At 43.1% G+C, this 24,284-nt stretch overlaps 1 protein-coding gene across 3 annotated transcripts in view; it reads left to right on the forward strand.

Annotated features, from left to right (window-relative positions):
- MYOM3 (myomesin 3) overlaps window positions 1–24,284 on the forward strand; it is an 86,560-nt gene that overhangs the window by 26,007 nt on the left and 36,269 nt on the right. For all 3 annotated transcript variants that reach the window (XM_069079419.1, XM_069079421.1, XM_069079422.1), the window contains 11 exons: window positions 7,726–7,887; window positions 8,200–8,341; window positions 9,461–9,660; window positions 10,416–10,469; window positions 12,273–12,400; window positions 12,948–13,131; window positions 13,295–13,469; window positions 17,876–17,997; window positions 19,262–19,449; window positions 20,688–20,814; window positions 21,745–21,923. In XM_069079419.1, coding sequence (XP_068935520.1) covers window positions 7,726–7,887; window positions 8,200–8,341; window positions 9,461–9,660; window positions 10,416–10,469; window positions 12,273–12,400; window positions 12,948–13,131; window positions 13,295–13,469; window positions 17,876–17,997; window positions 19,262–19,449; window positions 20,688–20,814; window positions 21,745–21,923 — 1,661 coding nt within the window. The remainder of the gene's footprint in view (window positions 1–7,725; window positions 7,888–8,199; window positions 8,342–9,460; window positions 9,661–10,415; window positions 10,470–12,272; window positions 12,401–12,947; window positions 13,132–13,294; window positions 13,470–17,875; window positions 17,998–19,261; window positions 19,450–20,687; window positions 20,815–21,744; window positions 21,924–24,284) is intronic.

Consider the following 24,284-nt stretch of genomic DNA (forward strand, 5'->3'; position numbering starts at 1 on the left):
TGGCTGACATCTCCTCATTGAACTCCTCAGCCTGTCACTGAGCCCCTTCTCCCTCCCTCAAGGGACTCTCATCCCTTTACTGAGCCCCTCCCTCCCTCCCTGAGTCTTCCATCCTCTTTGGGCCCCCCCAATCACTCAATCAGTCAATCAATGAATGGGTAGCCAATAGTAACTACCCATTATGTGCTAAATCCCCACTTCACTCATCGAACTCCCATACCCTCACTGAACCCTGACACCACCCCCTACGCTCCTAGCTGCTTCAGCGAATCCCTGTGCCCTCACTGAATTCCTGCCCCCTCACCCAGAACCTATCCACTTCCTGGGCAGGACTTAGAGGCAGGAAGTTCAAATCCTGCCTCAAATACTTTTGAGGTGTGTGACAGGTTACTTAATGCTATGAGCAAATCATATAATCTCTCTCAACCTCAATTTTCTCATCTGTGAAATGGGGATAATAACAGCACCTACCTCACAGGATTATTGTAAGGATGAAATAAGAAAAGGTTTGTAAAGCACTTCATAAACCTTAAAGGTTATATAAATGCTAGCTATTACTGTTTGGAAAATGAGGGCATTGCGCTCCACAACCTCTAAGGCCCCTTTCAGCTCTAAAATCTCCAATCCCATGATCCCTCACTAAGCCTCTGGCCTCCTCACTGTGGTCTTCTGACCACATTCTCACTAAGCCCCCACCCCAGTCACTGATTCTCCTGTCTACTCACTGAGCCCATCCCCTAGGACTGGAATCACATGAAAAAATCTTTCATCACAGAGGTCCTCACTCACCTTGATGAAGTCCCAGAGTAGCCCCTGGCCCCCCTGCCTCCTCCCTGCCTGTACTTCCCCCATGGCCATAACCACACACTGTTCTCACATACAGCCCCCCTCCTGAGGCAGTATTTCCAATTCATCAAACATTTATCAGGGTTTGATAAATGAGCTCTGGGTTCAGCATTGGAGAGACAGATGTGATTATTATCTTAAAAAATACCTGCTAGGAGAGGCTAGGTAGTACAGTAAATAGAGCACCGGCCCTGGAGTCAGGAGGACCTAAGTTCAAATACAGTCTCAGACACTTGACACACTTACTAGCCATGTGACCTTGGGCGAGTCACTTAACCCCAGTTGCCCTCCAAAAAAAAAACCAAAAAAAAAGCCTGCTAGGAACAACAAACCTTGATGATATGCCCAGCCTTCTCTCAAGCTTTCCTTCAGGGCCTCCTCATGTTTTTGGGAGACCCTGAGCTCTCAAAGACTACCAATGATACACACACTGTATACAGCATACACTGGCAGGTCCTTTGTTGTTATTTGGCCACTTCAGTCATGTGACCCCATCGTGACTCTTGTGACCCCATTGGGGTTTTCTTGGCAAAGATATTGGAGTGATTTACCATTTCCTTCTCCAGCTCATTTTATAGGTGAGGAAACTGAGGCAAACAGGATTAAGTGTCTTGCCCAGGATTACCCAGCTAGGAAGTATCTGAGGTCAGATTTCAGCTCAGGAAGATGAGTCTTCTTGACTCTGGACTTGGCACTCTATCCACTGTGCCACCCAGCTGTCCTAGGCAGGTCCTACCTAACTGGAATGGTCTGGGGACAGACTAGGTCTGACATTTAAGGACGAGCTAAGAGTAGAAAGATTCATCACCAGAAGGTAGGCCACCAAAGGATGAATATCTTATAGCTGTATCAAGTCATGAAGATAGGCGGAGAGGGTACCCACACGGATTGAACCAAGGACCTTGGACAAATTTTAAATAAGTACCCAACTCTATACAAGGCTCTTTGGGAGTGGGAGTGGTCACAGGAAGAAATCTGAATCAAACTAATGTTCTTTAACTCTTTTAAAGATCAGATGACCTTTATTTTTTCATCCTTTATTCACATGGGCTATTTCAGAGGAGTTAACAAGAGCTAATGAAAGTTCGAGGGGAGGATGGGACAAAGGGGTTCTGGAATCAGGACAGACTAGGGGTGGGGAACCTGTGACCTCCAGGACACTTCCTCAAGTGTGGTCCTTTGACTAAATCCAAACTTCACAGAACAAATCCCCTTAATAATGAATAAAAGGATTTGTTCTGTAAAACTTGGACTCAGTCAAGGACCACACTTGAGGACCTAGAGGACCACATGTGGCCTCAAGGAGCAGGTTCTCTACCCCTGCCTTAGGCTCCTCTGAGCCACTTTAGGGACTAAGGCTTCTTTTGCTAAGACAGGGATCCCACATTAATCTCTTTGAGCATAGGGATATTACATTCTTTGGCACATACAACAGTTAGGAAATGTGTGACTTTTTATGAGAATATTATTCTGCCCCTGTGTTCTGATCACAGTGAATTTAAGGACACAGTATAACTCAACATATAATGTATTTAGGCATTAATAATAATCATAACCATTATATATTGCTTTAAGGTTTGCAAAGCACTTTACATATGTTCTCTCAATTGATTCTATAATAAAGATGTGTAGAGGGTGTCCCAACAGCCTTAGTCTAAATTTATTAAAGGTTACAGCTTAAGCTATTAAAGTATAAGACTTTTGGGACACTGTACTATATAAAAGAAAACTGACATTATTTTATCAGGTCTAAGTCTAAAAGTTATAAAGTGACCCCTACCCAGTATTCCTGAACAAAATTTTCTCAGTCCTGTTGGATTCTGGGCAAAGATCTGAGAAATTAGGTTGCCAATTTATGTATTGAAATTTGACATCATTTAAAATGTATGATAGCAACTCAGAATATCTACCTAGAAGTGCTTTCCAAACTTCTCTGTAATATGCCACATGAAGCCTGAAAACATTTTCTTCTTACTTACAGGTCTGGTGATTTGTCAGCCTAATGACCTCTTCTTTTTTCAGGATTAAAATAAAATTATAGGCATTAGATTAGTAAAATTTGAAATCAAAAGAGATTTTACCCTAGTTCCAGTGCTTATAATTAAAGTAAGGGTAATTATCCTTTGGAAGGCTAGGTGGCAAAGTGCATTGAATGCTGGGCCTGGAGTCAGGAAGACTCATTTTTGGAGGTTCATAATCTGGCCTCAGACACTTACTAGCTGCATGACCCTGAGCAAGTCACTTCACTCTGCCTCAGTTTCCTCATCTGTAAAATGAACTGAATGATGGAATGGGAAATCACTCCAGTATCTTTGCTAAGAAAACCCCAAATGGGGTCACAGAGAGGAGGATATAACTGAAAAAATGACTGACTGAATTATCTTTTAAATTAACATCAATATGAACAAGAATTGCATTGTACTACATATATAGAATGACACATGAAAATTGTTAAATATCCATCTTTAGGTCCATTCTGTTGATACAAAGTCATTCTTTAAAATTTTTTAAAAATATTCCATGTCCAACTTATAGTTAGATTCATATTAGGGACATATATTCAACTATATTCATATATTATTCATAGGCCTACTTATAACATCTATGTAGTCTTTCAACCACAATTAAGTAAAAGACAATTTTCTTTATCATCATGTAGAGGACCAGTAAATATTCAGACTCAAATATGCACAAATTATATACACACACATATGATTTCGCATTTCAATTAGTTTCAGGCTTCACATCATAAAATACTTTCTATTTTTACAGAAATTGTTCCTCAAAATTAGAAAAATATTTTTAAAGATTTAAATTTTTAAATAGTTCTTGCATTTTTATCAGAGCTAGATGAAACTGATATATCAAAATATACATATTTTAATATTTAGACAACTTCTTAGAAAAGGCAACACATTTCCAAATATATACAATTGTATTGTTTGAGGAAATAATTCCATCATAATTTTATTTTCTGAAACTTATTTTTCCAGATGATAACTTTTACCATTATAACTTTCTAAATGTCTATATTGGGGACACATAGATTTAGTCTAATTTATTATTATCAGCTCATGACCACTTGCCTTCTCCTTTTGAAATCATGACCTAAAAATTTAAAGTCACAACTTTCAAAATCTTTGTCCAGAACATACATGTAATTTTCATGGATGTCAGGAAATTATGGTATACACACAAATATATAAATGTGAAGGACATCTATGTTGTGCGTATGTCTATATGAATTTGGTAAGAACAAAAATTTTCAGAGATAAAATATATCTTGGTTACACTTTTCAAAATCCCAATTCAAAGGTAAATCATTAAAGTAATATACAAGTAATCATTAAACTAAAATGAGGATTAATACAATCAATGTGCTATTCACATGATGAAATTACTCTAAACAATTTCTAGTGATGAATTACATACTCCAGTGTTTCTGCTCCAGACAGAGTCCTAAAAATGCCTCACCTGTTGTGGGAAAAATCACATCTAAGCAATGAAATTCAAACACTTGCACCCTACCTTATGAGTATTGCATTCTGACATTCTTCACCTTCTTTTGGCTAGTACCATACGTTCTCAATATCAGAAAGGCAGAGTTTGTTGAGTTCAGAACTCCCTTCAAGCCCTGGCTGTAAAATATAGTCAGTACCGGTTCTGAGGGAGCAAGAAAATCTGGACTGTCTCAGACCTCTTTGGTCTCCCTTAAAACTGGCAGGCCATTAAAAAAAAAAAAACATGAAGAAACAAACTTGTATTTTGTTTCCACGTAAAATACAGACTTTGCGCAAAGTTTTCTTTCTTTCCCGGGATACAAACCAGATCATACAACTTTCCTCAGAAGACTCTCTTACCTATTAAACCCCTCTTTTTCCTTTTTTAATCAAATCCTTAATACTTCACAGTTGGAACAATTCTGAAACAGCTAAGCTATGCTCTTAGTAGCCTGGGGAAAGTCTTTCTTCCTTCCTTCATCTAAGCCAAGAGCTTTTTGTTCTGTTGATGTTTTTTATTTTTGTTTTTGTTTTTGCTTTGTTTTATTTTCCAAATTTTGTCAAGAAAAGGTAACATTTCCACACCAGGGCAGGGAGATGAGACTGAAGTAGTCACATTCTATATAGGATGGTACAGGTAAAGGTGAAGAGAAGGCAGTAGAAATTATTTCAGAAGTGTCCATTTCAGAACACCTGGACAGATTGCTTAAAAGAGCAGGGCAACATTTTTCAAAATTCCACTTCTCCAACTGTTACTGTTGCTGTTTTTCTTGGTATTGATATATTTAGTATTTTGTTTTTGTTGGTTTTTTTTTTTTTTGCCTTTTGGAGGGCAATTGGGGTTAAGTAACTTGCCCAAGGTTACATGGCTAGTTTTTTTGTGTGGGTGTTAAGTGTCTGAGGCTGGAACCAACTCAGATCCTCCTGACTCCAAGGCTGGCACTTTACTCACTGTGCCACCTAGCCGCCCTATAGTATTGATTTATTTTAGCAATTGAGGTTACAATAATGCTATTTTAAATCCTGGATATTATTGTTATTAAACTTAATATATAGTAAATTTTGTTTTGAAGTATTTATCTTTTAGTTTATCTTAGAAGTTTATAAAGTGGCAAAATATAGTCTCCTATCTTTTTTAAAATGATATTTTATTTTTTCCAATTGCATTTGGAAACAACTTTTAACAATTTTTAAAAGTTTTAAATTCCAAATTCTATCCCTTCTTCAACCCCCTTCACCCTCTCTGAGTTGGTAAACAATATAATATAAGTTAATTTATATATTAATAATTTTGTGGAAGACAGAGGTAAGGAAAGAAAAAAGAAAGAAAGAAAGAAAGAGAGGGGGAAGGAGGAAGGGAGGAAGGAAGGAAGGAAGGAAGGAAGGAAGGAAGGAAGGAAGGAAGGAAGGAAGGAAGGAAGGAAGGAAGGAAAAAAGGAAGGAAGAAAAGAAGGAAGGAAGAAAAAAGGAAGGAAGGAAGGAAAGAAAAAAGGAAGGAAGAAAAAGGAAGAAAAGAAGGAAGGAAGGAAGGAAAGAAGGAAGGAAGGAAGGAAGGAAGGAAGGAAGGAAGGAAGGAAGGAAGGAAGGAAGGAAGGAAGGAAGGAAGGAAGGAAGGAAAGGGAAAGGAAGAAAGGAAGGGTTCTCAAGTTCAACCCTTTGACTGAATCCAAACCTCACAGAACAAATACCCTTAATAAAAAAGATTTGTTCTGTAACACTTGGACTCAGTCAAAAAGCCACACCCAGGGACCTGGAAGGCCACATGTGGCCTCAAGGCTGCAGGTTGCCTACCCCTGGATAGATACTCAATCCCAGACTGGAAAAGATAAATCACTCATGGTCAACATCAAGATGTATAATCTCAATTCATTCGGAGAAAACAGAATTCACACTGGTGTGAAAAAACATTTGGAAATTTGCTGTTGCTGTTCAATCTTGTCTGACTCTTCATGACCCTATTTGGGCACCATTCTGTTGAAACAAGTAAAATGAGCTGTGTTCAGTGATCAGATCTCCTAGAAACAATATTTTTATCAGTTAAATCCAATGCAATTTGAATCACAGCCATCTGATAAAGAGGAGGTAAAGTGGCCTCAAGAAGTCTAGGTCTGACATATGCTAGTGGAAATCTTTCCAGAATGTTATAGAAAGTTCTAGAAATTATCTCACATTGAGGAATGAAACTTGCCTTAAAGTAACAAATCCAGAACAGTGTGTTGGTCACAAATGGAAGGGGGGGAACAAGCCAAAGATATAGTTTGTGATATTAAACCATAATAGTATGTTACCACTTCAATGATTACAGCTAGCTGGTCACATAGTAGATAGAGTGCAGTGCTTGGAATCAGGAAGACCTCGTTCAAATTTGGCCTCACTCACCTACTAGTTGTGTGACCCTGGACAAGCTACTTAACCTGTTTGCCTCAGTTTCCTCAACTGTAAAATGGGGATAATAATAGCACCTACCACTTAGGGTCATGGTAAGGATCAAATGAAATATTTGTAAAAGCACTTAGCACAGAGTCTGACACATAATACATGCTATATAAATGCTTATTCCCCTTCTCTTCCCACTTATAGGATGAGCAAAGGATATCACAAATATGCACACAGTAGGAGTCTTATGAACACAAACTTCATTTTTGTCCTGTCATTAAAAAATGGCATTCTCTTCTGGTGTCTTGCAGTGTGTGCAGGCTTGCTCTGGTGTGTAGGCTTTTTTGTTTGTATCAATAGACAGCGGCTTTTACATGTAGATTCCTAGTAAATTTTTGGTAAACCTTATGCCTTACTTTCAATAATGTATATTTTGGTATTTTTGCTTCCATATTTTTCTTTGACAGGTACAAGGTTCCTGCTCATGCTAGACAGAGACACTCTCTTTCCCCCTCCCAAAGGCAGGACCATCCTTTCCTTCACATAGACACTCCTCATCTTCACAACCTGCCCCTAAATCTACTTTTCCAGCCTTGTTACACGTCACCTTCCCTTCACTCTCTGTGGTCCAGTCAGATTGGCCTTTCCGTTGCTCCACACTCGGCACTTCATCTTCCCCCACTGTCCTCCATGCCTGGAATGCACTAACTCTTCACTTCTGCTTTCGACTGCTTGTTTCCTTAAACATTCAGCTCAAATACTACCCTTGGTAGAAGGTCTCTCTAGATCTTCCTCCCCACTCCACCCCCTAAAAAAATGTTCAAGTTTCTATAAAAATTTATTCTATAGAAATTATATGTGCACAATATCTCCCTCATTTGAATGTAAGTTCCTCGAGGGCAGAGATTTATTTAGTTTTCCCTTTTTGCTCCTGTGTCTCCAGCAGCTAGCTTAGTGGCTGGCAAGTGGAAAGTGCTGACTAAATGCTCTCTGATTGATTTAGGGATGCTGCTACAGATCTCCAAGAGGCGCCAGCTTCAATACTTGGACCGCCAGGCCTCTGTGAGAGTGTCCTGTTCTTATAAAGAGGACGAAGGACTGTACACAATCCGAGTGCCCTCTCCCTTTGGCTCCAAGGAGCAGAGTGCCTACGTGTTTGTGAGAGGTGAGCTCTGGGGACAGAGGAAAGAAGCAGTGGAGGCCCTGGCCTGGGGGAGGGAGCAGGTCTGACATGTTTGGCACCAAGAATCCCAGACAGGATAGGAACTGGGGATGGCCCAAGGATCAAGGTGGTATAGACTCTAGCCTTGTCACAAACATCACTGCCCCACCCTCCCAGGCCCTTCTCCTAAAGCACCAATGATCTGGACAATGGAGGGGATGATGGTGGAGGTGAGGGTAAAGGATGGAGAAATGATACAGGGGATTAGAGATGTGCTGTAAAATGAAAGCCGGTCTGAAGAGCATTCTGTTTCAGATGCCCCTGCAGAGAAAGCCGGAGCTCCAGGATCCCCATTGAACGTCCAATGCCATGATGTGAATAGAGATTGTCTGATTCTGACTTGGGTCCCACCCAGTGACACCCGGGGCAACCCCATTATTGGCTATACCATTGAGAGGTGGGTGCTGCAGAGAGGGCCAATGACCAGAAGTAAGAGCCTACCTTATACATAGGAAGAATTGTCTCTTCTGTACTGTGGAGGAACATAGGAAACAGAGGACACAGTCCCTGCTGGAAGAGGACTCAGAATGACAGCACTGAAAAAGACTTTTAGAACACAGAATGCCAGGTGTAGGAGGAACTTTAGAACATAAGCTGTCAGGGCTGGAAGGGACTTTGGAACAAAGAATGTCAGAGCTTGAAAAAACCTTAGAACACAGAATACCAGACCTAGGAAGGACCTTAGAACAAAGAATGTAGACACTGGGAAGGACCTTAGGATAGAAAATGTCAGAGCTGGAAGGAGGGATCTTAGAATCCAGGATGTCTGAGTTTGAAGAGCCCTTAGAACTCTGAATGTCAGACCTAGAAATGATCTTGGAACATTAAATGTCAGAGCTGGATAAACCTTAAAACAGTATATCAGATCTGGGAGGGACCTTAGAACAAACACTAAGTGTAGAAGCTGGAGACCTTAGAGCACAGAATGTCAGAGGGGACTTCAGGGATCATTTTGACTACTGACCCCTCATTTTACTGATGGGAAAACTAAGACTCAGAAAAGGAAAATTACTTCCCTAACTCTCAGGTCTTTACAAAAAGGCTAGTTTGCTACAAAGGCAGAATAGGATAAAGTCAGAGGACAAGGCGGAAAGAGCCCCTTAAGGGTCCCTGGAGATCACAGGATGGGGGAACCTGTCCTGCTGTATTCACTCTAGAACCTGACAGTAGGGAGCAAGGGCAAGAGAAATGGGGTCTGGCTTACAAAAGAGCAAAGCAGCAAATTCAGATTAAGATGTATCTTAGGGCAAACTGAGAGCAGAAGTGTAGACAGGGATGCTGATAAAGGGAGGAGTTTTTTGGAGGAGGTAAGATTTAATCCACGGTTTGAAGGGTAAGAGGGGCCTTGATTACTGGGGAGATGAGAGAAAAAGGGCCTGGATTTCCAGGGAGGGACACGCATTGTCAGTGTTATATATAAAGGCTCTGGTTATATAAAAGATGGGACTTGCTTTTTCAGGTTGGGGCACAGTGCTTATGTTGGAGAACCTAGAACTTGAGTTATCTCTGATAATAGGTGCCAGGGAGAGTCTGGGGTGTGGGAGATCTGCCATGAGGCCCCTGGAGGAACCTGCCGGTGCCCTGTTCGAGGACTCATTGAAGGCCAGAGTTACCGCTTTCGGGTGAGAGCCATCAACAAAGCAGGCACCAGCCTCCCTTCCAAGGCCACAGAGTTGGTCACCATGCAAGACCCCAGGGAAGCCGAGAGGAAGACAGGTAGGTACAGCAATTCCAGAGGAACTCCCTATCTAAAGGGGAATTCATAGTCCTTCATAGTCCCCTCCTGCACGGGCTCCCCATTCTCATTGGAGGTACAACATACACATACACACACCTCCTTGAAACAGTGAGACAAGTAGCATTTGAGTAAGTGACTAATAAAAGAAGAGCTATTGAAAAGAGGCTGCTGTAGGCACAGAACGTTCTCAGAGTGGGTGAGTTTGCCAACCAACTTCCAATGTGAGTATTCCACTTATCCTGTTTCCTATCCTAAGAGCCCCTTTCTAAATCCTAAAATGTTAGACTACACAGAGCTGGGAGGGCCCTTAGAACACAGAATGTCAGAGCTAGGGGAGGAGAGGGCCCTTAGAACACAGAATGTCAGAGCTGGGAGAGCCCTTAGAACACAGGATGTCAGAGCTGGGAGGGGCCTTAGAACACAGGATGTCAGACCTGGGATGGGTCTTAGAACACAGGATGTCAGAGCTGGGAGGGCCCTTAGAACACAGGGTATCAGAGCTGGGAGAGACCTTAGAACACAGGATGTCAGAGCTGGGAGGAGACTTAGAACACAGGATGTCAGAGCTAGGGATGGTGGAGCCTTAACCAGTATCTACTCCAACCCCTTCATTTTACAGAGGAGATCTGAGGCCCATAAAGAGCAAATGAAATCAGCTTTAGCAGAACTAATGGCCTTGACTTCCATCACAGACAATCACACACCCCTAATGCAAATCCATTCTCTGTTCTAGTGATTCCTTTTGATCTTGGGAGGAATATTGCAGTCAACAAAGCTGATACTGAAGGTAACATCAAGCCATGGCAGAGAACATGAGATTTTAATACTATCCTTAGGGGGAAGTATAGTCTAGAATGATACCAAGGAAGTGTGGGGCCCAACATCATCCATAGCAAGCATGAGGCCCAGACCTAGGCAAATGGGAATCTAGCATGTTCTGTACAAACCAATGCCCCCACACTGAGATGATGGTGATGATGGTGGTGATAATGATGGTGATGGTGATGATGGTCATGATGATGGGTGTGGTGGTGGCTCATAGTTACATAGCACTTAACAGGTTACAAAACCTTACATTGTCCTATTTGACTTTCACAACAGAGTAGAACCAGAACAAGCATTTGTAACCATTTTGTAAAGGAGAAAACTGAGACTCAGAGAAGTAAAAATGACTGACCCAAGGTCACACAGCTTGCTAGTGTCAGAGCCAGGACTTTAATCTTTCCATTCCCATACTAAGGCTCTTGTCATTCTACCAGCAGAAGAGCTCTTAGGACAAAGGCCACAGGAATTCCAGCATGCAGGAGATTACATTTCCTTTTGGTCTTGACTACACCCAGAGAGGTGACAGTGTTTAGGGAGAATGAAGAATGGAGAAGCATTTCCAGGTGGGGCAAGGCCCCAGGAGCCTAGGTACAAACAACTTTATGGAATTTCTAGAAGAAAGCTTTTCCATTTCTAGTAACTGGAACAGAGATGGAGAAAATATGAAAAAGGTAGTATGGCATGATGGACAGAGAATGTACCTCTGAGCCAGGAAGACCTGGCTTAGAGATAGACCTCTGCTGTTTTTGTAATCTGACAAGTATCCCTCACTGTCCTAGGCACTCTCTAAGACTATACTTTGCCAAAAAGCAGCTGGCTTGGATTGGTACAGGGAGTTTCTTCACCCAGAAATTCCTTGGACCAACTAAATTACCCCTGGACCAAAAAATCGTTCCTGTCCTTATCCATACTTGTCAATTCTCAATTGTCTGCAGATGGTTTTAATCCCAGACCAGATTCGCTTAGGAAGAAGCAAGCTCTTGGGTCTCCCTCTAGACCACCCATTAAGTGTTTACTATATGTCAGGCACTGGAGACAGATAAAAATGAAAGAAGTCCCTGCTCTCAAGAAGCATAGATTCTCTTGAGGGAGATTGAATTTTACTGCTGGAAGGAACCTAAGAACCTAGAATGTCCAAACTGGGAGGAACCTCAGAACACAGAATGTTAGAATTGGAAGAAACCATAAAGGTAGAACCTTAGAAGGAACCTTAGAGGAATGTTAATGGTAAAAGGGACCTCAAAGCATAGAATGTCAAATTTGCAATGGCCTTTAAAAGATACAATTTTAAGCTAAATAAGACCTTAGAAGACAGGATGTCAGAGTTGGGAGGGCCCTTAGAACACAGAATGTCAGAAATGGGAGGAACCTCAGAATAGAGAATATTAGAACTGAAGGGAATCTTAGAGGCTAGACTGTTAGAGGTGAAAAGGACCTCTAGAAGGATCTCTAAAACATGGGATTTTAGACCAGATAGGACCTTAGAACATAGAATGTCAGAGGTAGTCAGAACATAGACTATTCAGTTCTGGAAAAGGCTTAGAAATCATCTAATCCAATACTCTCACTGGAAAATATGAAAATGTCCTGTCCCCCAAACTATGTAATGCACTGAATGACCTCTTCCCTGAAGCCTACGCAATTAAACAGCCAAAACCAAAAGGACAAAATAGGCCCAAATAATGTGTTTGAGATAGTGAGAGAGGAGCCCACTTCAAGATAGCCAGTCATCAGCTGACTCATGCTTTCATTGAATTTCTTGTAGATATGGTGATCATCCCCTCACCTCCCACCAATGTCCGAGCCAGTGAGACTCGGCAGGCTTATGTCCTCCTGTCTTGGGATGAGCCATGCCCCCGAGGCAAAGAGGACCTGACTTACCTGCTGGAGAAGGTGAGGAAACCCTGAAGTTCCCCTCTTGATGGGCACCTCACCAAGATAGAGGGCTGGACCATGCAATCCAAGAGGGTAGCCAGTCTTCGTCTGAGGAGACCTTTAGAAAACAGAAGTCTCTCATATCCCTGGCCTCTAAGACTCAGCCTAAGACAAGATCCCACTCTTCTAGGCTAGAGTGATTGAGAAATAGTGTTAAATTCTATTTCTATAGAATTTTAAGGTTGAAAAGCATTTTTTTTCCTTATAGCTACCCTGTGAAGGAGACAGTGCAAATACTATCATCCCCATTTTAGAGAAGGAAAACTGAGTCCTGGAGATGCTTAAGTGACTTGCTCACAGTCACATAGCTAGACAGTTTCAGAGCTAGGACTTGAACCCCTGTTTTCATACATCAAATCCAGGACTCTTTTCTGTATGTTTGACTATGAAGTTAACCTCCCAAACTCAGTAGAAACACTTTTGTACTTTTCTATATTTGTCATACTACTATGCACTGTCCCATCATCCTGGAGAGTAAGGCAGAGATTGACTGCTTACTTTATAGTCAGTTGTAGGCAGCGATGCCTGGGAGGCAGTGAGCTCAGAGACCCCAGTGAAGTCCCCAAGATTCGCACTCCTGGATCTGGAAAAAGGGAAGGCGTATCGATTTAGAGTACGAGCAGCAAACCGGTACGGCCTGAGCGAGCCTTCAGAGCCCAGTGAACCCATCACCCTCGGGAGTCAGCCAGGTATTGCTGCTGGGCAGAGGGAAGGAGGGCACACCCTGCCTCAGAACAGGGATGGAGAGGACAGGCCAGCTCTCCACCTCCACTGCCACTGCCATGGCCCCAGAACCCTCCTCTCCCTTCCTACCTTTACTCATCTTGCGGTTTTGTTTTATTTTGTTTTTAGCTACTCTTCCCCCTCCGGCTCAAGTCCAAGTTTTCAGAGACACAAAAACCTCTGTCTCCCTGAGTTGGGACCATGTGACAGGTGACTCTGAGCTCCTGGGCTATTACATATATTCTCGGGAAGCAGGCGCTTCTGAATGGCAAACCGTTAACAACAAACCTATCAAGAGTAACAAGTAAGTCCTCCCTATGTCCTTCCTTCCCAAAGAATATCACTTCCACATGAGGGAAGCCAGGGCATCAGAGCTGGTTAGAAGCAACTGGGGCGGTAGCTTTGAAGAGAGTACCAGCCTCTCTCCCACTCTGGAGATGCTCGAGTTAACAGATAGAATCCAAAATTCTGGATTCTAGGTAGAATCCAGATACAGACATTATTGACTTAGATTATTGACTTGGAGTTTGGATGAGACTTTGGGGATTACATAGTCCAACCTCATTTTATACTCATTAAAAAAAAACAACTGAGGTTCATTAGAGCTTGTGATAGACTCAAGATCATATGGAAAACATAGTTGGGATCCAGACCCATATGAAGAAGAACCTCTGGGCTGGTCCCTGTTAGAAAGGTTTATTGTATTGTCATGAAGATGGTTGTCATGGATGGAGACAGAGAGACATTGAGACCTCTTCACTGAAGAGCCTTAAGACCCTGAGTGGGGATCTGATGTATTTAGGAATGTTTCTCTGTCTGTGTTCCTCTGTGTGCATGTGTGAGTATGTTCATGTTTGTATTGTTGATCTGAAAATTTGGTTAAAAGAGGCTAAAAGAGGCAAACAGGCTAGGTGGTATATAAATTCATATTGTTTATTCCCTTAAGGCTAACAAAATACATGTATAGATGAAGCCAGAGCTTTAATTATGACTTCCTGATAAAAAGATGAGCAGTCTTATACATATTTTAGAACAATCCCAACTCAGGATGTCTATGTCACTCAAATTTATGATCTCCATATGTGTTTAACCGTAGCATGAGAAAGGAATTTTCTTAATTGAATGAACTGTAAATACAACAAGATAGGAGAGTTAACAAAGTGTCAATTGAAATTATAACCCAGGATATCTGTGTTTCCTTTACCATTAACATGACATAACATAAGATGTGTCCATAAAATATTTAGATGAGAAAAGTCCCATTATTCAAAGTAGTGTGTGGTCAAGGTGCCTTGTCCTTTGTAGTCATTAACAGAAGAATGCTCTAGTCAGCTTCATCTGACCTTATATATTGACACAGGAAGGGGCATTTTAAGTTCACTCAGAGAGCAAGGCACGACTGTTATGCCAGAGTATTGCAAAGCATTATGGTAGATTAAGCTCAGAGTGGGCCACAGTGCCTCTCCTGACTGATCAATCCAGGTTTTAGGTCCTTCTCAGATCTTAGGGGTTCAAAGTGGTTTAGGAAAGTGTCTACAATGTGTGTACATGTGTGTGTATGTGTGCAACACACAGGCAAAGGTAGGCACACACATGTAGTTCCCCGGGAAAGTCATCAATGCCAAGTTTTGTTGTGAGTTTCCTGAGGTTTGGGGTACCAAAAACACCAAAAGTTCTTGGGTGGTGATGAATCTATTGGCACAGGGTCAGAAATAGCTGCTACCTTAACTGCATCTTTTCCAGTCTTCCCTATTGTCTCATAGGATTGTGGAATAATAGAGTCTCAGAGACGAAAGGGACCTCTGAGGTCTAGTTCAGCCCTTGCTTGCCTGTGAAACTCCTTCTGCTCCTACTGAGACTCCCTTCTAAACACCCACCAAATGGAATTCCAGCCTCCAAATGAAAGCCTAATGAGGAGACCCTCATTAGCCCTCTTCCACGTTTTGGACAGCTATAACCATAAGGGAATTTTTCCTTGCACTGAACCTAAATAAGTGTCTCCTCCATTGCTTTTTATTCTGCCTTCTAGGTCTAAGCAAAGCAAAATCTAATTCCCCTCCAGATATTTGAAGATAGTTATCATGTGCTCCCTCAGCCTTCTCTTTTCCAGACTATACAAACCCAGTCCCTTTGACAGAGATCTTCAGAAGACATTGTTTTCAGTCCTCTCACCATTCTGCTCACTGTCTTTTTTTCACATGCCCCAATTTGTCAACATACTTCCTAAAATGCTAAAAAAAATGAACACCGTATTCCTAATGTGGTTTGGCCAGAGTAGGGTGCAGTGGGACCATTACCTTCCTTATTACAGACCCTAGCACTCTCAGTGAAGCCTAAGACAGCATTCCACTGTGACCATATTGAACTTCAAGGCGACTAAGTCCCCAGATTTTTTCAAACTTTTCTCCCATATTGTACTTGTAAAGTCCATTGGAACCCAGGTTTAGGACCTGACATTCTCTCTCATAAGCTTCATATCTTGATCCAACCCATCATTATAACATCTCGAGATCTTTTTGGGTCCTGAGTCTATCTATCATAACAATATGTTAATTGACTCTTCGAGATTTGTCTTGGAAATAAATTTAATAAACATGCCATTTATATCATCAAAAACATTAATAAAATTATGAAACAGCATAGAACCAAAGACATTGCCCTGGAGCAGACCATTGGCTATCTCCATTGAAGCTGACTTAACATACTAACAAATGTAGTTTCAATTGAATTGTTCTTTAGTCATTCAGTTTGCCTGACTCTTCATGACCCCAGTTGGGGTTTTCTTGGCAAAGATACTGGAGTAGCTTGACATTTCCTTCTCCAGCTCATTTCACATATGAGGAAACTGAGACAGAGCTAGGTGACTTGACCAGGGTTACAGCTAGTAAGTGTCTGAGTCCAAATTTGAACTCAGGAAGCTGAGTCTTCCTGACTCCAGGCCCAGTGCTCTATGCACTTTAGCACCACCTACCAGTCCCCTGGAAATTTACACTGTATTATCAGGGCCTGAATTACTGTTTTGTTGGTTGTCTGGAATCTAGACTTAAGAAAATGATGGCGAAAATGTTCATAACCATAGGTTAAACTTAAAAGTGTGCCATGAATTTTCAGAGATATGGTTGTTTAATATTTAACATCACAGCCCTGCTCATCCCCATCCCCCCCCAAAAAATAATCTGACCAGTTTAGGCCAGTTCCCCAGCTCTTTCCTATAGCTCCCCGAGGAACTTCCTGCCATGATTCTCCATTCTACCAGGAAAACATGTATGGGAAAAGCTTCCTGAGGCCAAACTCAGTGTGCTAGAACCTTGAGAAGGCACACAGACTCACAAATAGGACAAGATTCTGCATCCAGAGTCTATCCCCTCCCTGTCAAGAGATGTGAGTAGCAGGCCTCATCATTGGTCCTCTGGAATTATGGTTAGTCACTGATTGGATCAGAGTTCTTAAGTCTTTCAAAATTATTTCTTTTTATGATGTTGCTGCTATTACGTAAATTGTTCTCCTGGTTCTGCTCACCTTACTCTGCATCAGTTCATACATGTCTTCCTAGTTTTCTCTGAAAATGTCCATTTCATCATTTCTCACAACACAATAGTATTCTCTTCTATCCATATACCAACATTTGTTCAGCCTTTCCCCTAACAGATGGACATCTCCTTAAGTTTCCAGCTCTTTGCCACCACAGAAAAAAACTGCTTTAAATAAATATTTTTGTACATGTGGGATTTTTTCCCTCCATTTTTGATCTTTTGGAGAGTATAGGCCTAGTAGAATCAAAGGCATTTACATCCCTTTTCATCCTTTTAAAATTTTTGTTACAATTTTCCCATAGACCCTCCAAATAAGTATCTACAAAAGGCATTGGTGGGCTCCCTCTTGTTTTCTTAGTATCTTAGGGATATCGGAGTACTGCCTGAGGCTTTCTATTCATGAGAAAATTGGCCTAGATGGCCTTGCAGGTCCCTTTTAGCTCTAAAATTGTCCATTATTCTAGGATCCTGTGAACTATATCTGCATTTTTACTACATAGAATTTAGCATTGAAAAGGGCCCTAGAACATAGAATGTCAGAGATAGGAGGAGCCTTAGAACACAGGATGTCAGAGCTGGGAGGGCCTTAGAACACAGAATGTCAGAGCTGGGGAGGGGGTCCTCAGAACACATTATGTCAAAAGGGCCTTAGAGAGCATGCCTGTGTATCATAGTAAAAAGAAAGCTAGATTTGGAGTCAGAGTTCCTGGGCTGGAATCCTATCTTTTCCACCCCCCAAACAAATCATGCAGCTTTCTTAAGGCTCAGTTTCCTTATCTGTAATGGCCCTAAGATCTTCCTCAGTTTATGCCTACAATTCTTCAGAGACTTCCCTAATGCCACGCCCCTTATTCTCAAGTCACCTCTAAATGATGGTCATCATATTGAAGGCCTATGGTCTGCTCACCCCCATCACGCATGTTCGGGCTATTTACCATTTTCACAAATCTGAGGCCAAAAAGGTCCTTGAATTGTAGATCTAAGACAGCTCTGGGAAAATACTAACTTTGAGGAAATGGGCTTTGGCAGTCACAGGCCCCATGGGATCCGTGAGGACCCTGGCCCACACTGTAGCCCTCACATTTCTTCATATATTGATCAGGCTACACTGGGGTCATCAATGTTGCTTTGAGACTCCAGACCTAGAGCTCCTGAAGGTCATGTGTTCCCCTCACAGGTTTTCGGTCCCTGGACTAAAAACAGGGAAGGAATATGTGTTCTGCGTCCGGTCAGTCAGTGAAGCTGGAGTGGGAGAGAGGTCAGCAGAAACTGACCCTATCACGGTCAAACAGGCCATCGGTACGTACAAGGGACCAGGGCAGCTTGACTGCCTCCCCAGGTCTGGGAGCTAGAGGGCAGGAGAGAGAAGATTCATTTTGGGGGTCATATGGGTAACCCTATAAGATGCTAGAGCAAGGAGAGCTGGATGGAAGGGGGTCCAGTATTCCCTCTGGTAAATGGCAGGGCAGAGTCCTTGTGAGCGACCCTTTCTCGTGGGATGAGGAACAGAATCCCTGGGTATTGTGTCCTGTGATTTGATCTCTTGGCTGGCTTTGGGAGATGTTGCCTCTATGCCATCTAGACTTTAGAAGCCTGCATTGGTTCCAATTGCTCTTCAGAGGTTACAAGTGATGTCTACACTGCTACTCATGAGATCTCTCTGACAGAGGAAACAGCTTGATCTGTCACCTTACACAAGTCACTTAACCTCCCTGGGCCTCCTGGTGTAGGGGCCTTCCCAGCTCCATATCAAGGATCCTGTGGTTTAGAGCAAGAGCTTCGGGCTGGGGGACAAGAGAACTGGCCTTAATCCAGGCTCCGTCTCCCATTACTTACATGATTTGGGGCCAGTGATTTCATGGGTTCGGAGCTGGAGGTTGGGAGCTGGAAGGCACCTTTGAGATCATCTGGCCAAACCATCTTGTGTTGGATAAGAAGAATGAGGCCCTGGGAAGTAGTTATCCCTTCATATCATGGCTTTCCCCATTGCAGTTTTGATATGTCACAGGTTGTTGGCATAAGAAACTAAATGGGAATTTGGGGGGAGTTTTGTGGAAGCCGCGGACAACATGTGGTCATATCACCCCAAATTTTATAATAAGGTACTGTAAGCACCCCATAAGAGAAAAAGAAAAAGAAAAAATTCAGACTTCTTCTCTGGTAGGAAGGGAGGGCCAAAAAATTTTATGCAGATTTTCCAGATCATGGGCATGCCTCAGCCCTAAGCCCCACCATGTGGAAGGCATAGTTATAGAAATACTGTGGCCACAGTCACTTATCAGCGAGTAGAAGGATCAGAATTCAAACCCACTGCCTCTAACTCCAAAGTGAGCGTATTTTCCATGACACTGCACTTGACTTGCTCCCCTTCTCCCCGGGACTCAGTTTCTTCTTCTGAAAATGGGGCTGAAGTGAAGTTAGACAAGAGAAACAAAAAGGATCTCTTCCTGTCCTGACATTCTACAAGATTTCTCTCAGCCCCCAATGCTGCTGTCTGGAGAAAAGAACTGGCCTTGAATCTATCTTTCCTCTCTCACGCTTGTTCCCTCACACCCCCCGCCAGCCACACCCTCTGCCCCCTATGGATTTGCCCTCTTGGCCTGCGGGAAGAATGACATGGTTATTGGGTGGAAGCCCCCAAAGCGCCGAGGGGGAGGCAAGATCCTGGGCTACTTCCTGGACCAGCACGAGGAATCCGAGCCCAAGTGGCAGCCGGTCAACCAGCAGCCGGTGCCTACCCGCGTCTACAAGGTATGCAGCCCAGCATGCATTAAGCACCTACTGTGTGCTGGATACTGTGCTAAATGCTGGGGGTGCAGAGAAAGCGAACAGACAGCCCCTGCCTTCAAGAGCCTTGTAATCTACTGGGGAGACAGCAGCCATGTACAAACAAGACGCGCACAGGTTCCCATAGGAGTAGCCGCAGACGGAAGGGGCTGGGATTAAGAACTAGGATAGACTTCTTGCAGAAGGCGGGACTTCAACCCAGACTTGAAGGAAACAGGAGGCAGGGCACAGAAGGACAGAGTCCTAGGCATGGAAGACAGGCAGGAAAAAGTCCTGGCATTGGGAGATGGAGCGTCTTGTGTGGGGAACAGGAAGGAGGCCAGTGACACTGGATCTGAGTTCACCGAGGGGAGTACCTTAAGGTGTAAGAAGTCAGGGAAGGTGGGAGGGGGCATGGGAAGGTAGGAGGGGCTAGGGAAGGGAGGGAGGGGCCAGGGAAGGTGAGAGGGGCCAGGGAAGGTGAGAGGGGCCAGGGAAGGGAGCAGGGGCCAGGTTATAAAGAACTTAATAGCCAAGCAGAGGATTTTATATGTGGTCCAGGAAGTCACAGGGAACCACTTCAGTTAATTGAATAGAGTTAGCCAGCTCTTAATTATCTGTGCTACCTCTTGGAATGGGAGTCCTCTGACACAACAGAGACCAAAAGTGTTTCAGATTGGACTCAGGTGTGTGTTGTCTGAGTGATTGCCAGAAATCTGTCTTCTCTTAATTCACCTTGATTGGACCAAAGGAAACCATCCCAAAGTTAAACATTTGGGTTCAATTCAAAAAGCATTTATCAAGAGTCTACTATGTGTTAGGTGAGAGGGAGTGTACATAATGGGTAATCAGGACGGTAAGTCCTGGATTCAAGTCTAGCCTCTGATATATGGTGGGTGAGTGAACCTGTCCTCAAGAAGCTTGCATTATACTGAGAGGAAAAATATATATATATATATATATATGAAATATATATATATATATACATACACATATATATGCACAGAATTCAGTGCTAGATACATACAAAGTAACTCCTGGAGGAATCAGGAATGACTTGTGTAAACAGCCTTGAACAGATTCTCATTCTGAGAGGCTTGTTTGAACTCTCCCATAAATCTACCTGCCCTTTCTTCCTTATCCCTTATTCTCCCATTCCTCTTCCCCTGAAGCCCTTTCTTGCCCTCACACTTGTGTGTTCCGTGTTTTTTTCTTCCCTGAAGATCACTGACCTCCAGGAGGGACATTTCTATGAGTTCCGTGCTCGAGCAACCAACTGGGCGGGTGTGGGTGAGCTTTCAGAGCCCAGCGACCTGTTTGAATGTAAGGAATGGACCATGGCCCAGCCAGGTAAGGCTCTTCCTCAGCTCCACACATCTCCCTGGGCCAAATGAAGAGGAGGACACCAGATCCATTCACCACTCTCTCTTTCTCTGTCCCTCTAACCAAGCTACTCCTGTCCATAGTTCTGAATTCATTAACTAAGCTCACTTCAGTTTAACAAGTATTTGTTATATGTGTGCAAGATACTGTATGGAGAATACAAAGGAAAAATCATCCCTGCCTTCAAGGACCTTACAATCTACCAGAGGTCAAGATTGTAGGTTCCATCCATAGATGAAGCATTGAGTTTTGCAGTGAAAAAAATAAAATAAAACAAAACCATTCCCAGTTAATGGGCTGACCCATTACCCCCTGCCACAACCCGGGCTTTGGCCGTTGTTTGAGACCAGCCTCATGGAAAGTGCACAATCTTAGGCAGTCAGAGCCCTCAGTTGCCATCACCAGGCTCATTTCAGCTCCACAATTTTCCAAAGCTTAACTAGCTCTATGCCACTCTAATGAAGAGTATTAGACTTTGGAGTCAGGAAAATCCAGCCTCAGACACTTATTAGCTGTGTGACTATGGGCAAGTCACTTAATTTCTGTCTGCCTCAGTTTCCTTAGCTATAAAATGGGAATTATGGTAGCACCTACCTCACAGGAATGTTGTAAGAATTAAATGAAAAAGTAGATGTAGAGTGTTATATAAATTCTGCTGCTGCTGCTACTATAATTCCTACTATACTATTACTAGTCTACTACTAGTAGTAATTGTCTACTAATACTATTAGTCTACTACTAGTAGTAATAGTTTACCACTAGTAGTAATAGTCTACTACTACTACTAATGCTACAACCCACCACCCCCACCATCCAGGTGAGTTCTCCAGTGTTGGGCACACTGACTGATTGACAAAACTCCCCTCCCCTCCTCTATCTCTCTCTTCTCTCCTGTAGGACCCCCATATGATGTGAGGGCTTCTGAGGTGAGGGCTAGTTCCCTAATGCTGCACTGGGAGCCCCCACTGTACAAAGGAGCAGGGCCCATCACTGGCTACCATGTGAATGTCCAAGAAGAGGGTTCTGAGAAATGGAAGCCGCTTGTCCCAGGTCCTGTCTCAGATACCCACCTGAGAGTGAGTACCTGTCCCCTGCTAAGAGCATTCATGATTCCACATTTCCGCTAGTATGTACAATCTCATTGGTGAAGTGGGAAGTTGATCATCCCCCTGACCAAATGAGTCCTCTCAGTTCACCTGAAGACTTTACATGGTGGGCAGTTTTGGTCAGAGTGCACTCTGGTTCTACGGGTGTCCCTGCCTCATAAAGGTTGTCATCAAATGGGTTGTGGGGTTGCCACTGATTTGTTGTCCTCCTAATCAATCTTTTACTTGCTTACTCCCCATTTTTATTCTATGCTGGGAGAAATAGAAACCCAGAGAGTCAGGAGGTTAGCCAGTATGCCGGGTCAAGATCAGGTTAGAACTCAAAATTCCATTTTGAGAAGGTATGACTCTCTAAGAGGAACAGCTGCCCCTAACTTGGGGTGGGGGTGAGGGTGGGCAGGAATCTATTGCTTATGAGTGTAATGTAATACCAAGCAAAGGCAACTTCCCAGGTTCAAAATACCAGCATAGGTGCTCTCTATTTTATTCAGTAACAAACCCAGAACAGAGAAGATCAAAACATGACATCATTCAAAATACAGCATTTACTAAGTGTGATTAAATCATCTCCAAGGCCTACCCCACCCCAGGACTTTCCAATCATTCAATCAATTACAAAGTCTCTGTTCCAAATACTTCTCCACCCCTAGGCTATACCTTAATTAAGTCCACCACAAAGCCCCTCTTCTCAAATGGAGATTAGTTTCCAAACATAAGTAAAATACATTCATTTGCTCAACCATAGAACACAAAAAGGTCAAAAGTTCCCCACCCCTGGATCACAATTGAATCTACCCCAGAGTTACATCAAGTTTAAACACAGCACTTAATACCCAAATGGAGGTCTTTTCTTCATCTTGACACGAGGCAAGTTCTCAGCAATCTTAGTTCCTGGGGAGACAAGGCTTAGCAAGGCCATAAGATACATTGCCAGTCCCTTCATGAATTTATCCTCTGTCTGTAGAACAGTCCTAGAACCCCTGAACACATTAGCAAAGCCCTCTCCCAGGATTTCTGTAAACATACAACAAGAAAATCCTTCTTCAGGGCTTCTGAACCAACAGAAAGGCTCCCAGACCCCTGCAACAACAGCACTGTCCTTCACCAGTGGACAGTATTCATTCTGTCTGCCGGACAGTCTCCAGACCCCTGCAACAACAGTACTGTCCCTCATCAGTGGACAGTATTCACTCTCAGTACTGCCCCTCACCAGTGGACAGTATTCACTCTCTGTCTGCAGGACAGTCTCAGGCCTTCTTAACCAAATGCCAGGTTCCAGGACTTCTTCAACAGGACAGTCTTTCACCAGTGGACAAATCTGGCAAAATAACATCAAAACAGACAGACAAAGTACCAGCAAGACAGCCATGTCTCCTCAGTCCTTGGCAGCTCAGGGGGCAGGTCTCAAAAGTCCAGGGCAATTCAAAGCGGCCACCAGCAATCTCTTAGTCTCTCCCTCTTCACGAGGTGCTGCTTCCAAAAAGAACTTCCGCCTCTCTCTTGTCTCTCCAAATCTATGTCACCAGCTCCTCCCAGTCAGGACTTTCTTTTCACATCAAAAAGTCCATCCCACAGGTGGGATTAACAAGCTCTGGGTTTTAATACAATCAATTTGAAAACCAAGCCAATACAGGGGAATCTTTAATTACCATTACTATCACAATGAGAATCACTGTTCCAAGTCCAGCAGGCAGTAATCAAAGACAACCTGGCAGGAGACCGTTGTCTCTTTGATGCTTTTCTGTGGCCAATGTGCAAACCCAGGAGGGCATCTGTCAGGACCCCAGCCTGCTCCAGACCACATTCTCAGAGATCAGCTGGTGTGAGCTCTTGAAATACTGGCTTATTTTAAAAATGAATATCAATGCCACCTCTTCTATCCACTAATCATAAGAGAGATATCATGGCCAAATAGAAACTTGGAGATTACCCCTTCCTGCTTTGGATTCTCTGTGCTGGAAGGCCCTTGATCAGCACAGATAGCCAGGAGGGGGCAACTTAGAAATGCCAGACTAAAGAGTCAGGTAGCTGGGGTTTTATTCTGCACATGAATACCATGGGGGCAATGTCAAGGACGAGAAATTGGGAACCAAAAGTCCTGAGACCTAATCCTAGCTCTGTGACCTTGAATAATTTCATATATCTGGACCTCAGTTTTTCCATTTGCAAAATGAGGGAGAAGGCAGATTATGATCTGTGAGGTCCTAAGCAATGCTGGCTTTCTGTTCTCTAAGGTCCTGCCCAGCCCTGACATTTTATATTCTAATGGCCCTCCCAGCTCTGGCATCCTGTGTTCTCAGAATCTTCCCAGCTCTGGCATCCTGTGTTCTA

This window comes from Petaurus breviceps, unplaced genomic scaffold (assembly GCF_028583685.1).
Source record: "Petaurus breviceps papuanus isolate PSGF00001 unplaced genomic scaffold, PetGlider_PUasm1.0 91041, whole genome shotgun sequence".
Taxonomy (NCBI): Eukaryota; Metazoa; Chordata; class Mammalia; order Diprotodontia; family Petauridae; genus Petaurus; species Petaurus breviceps.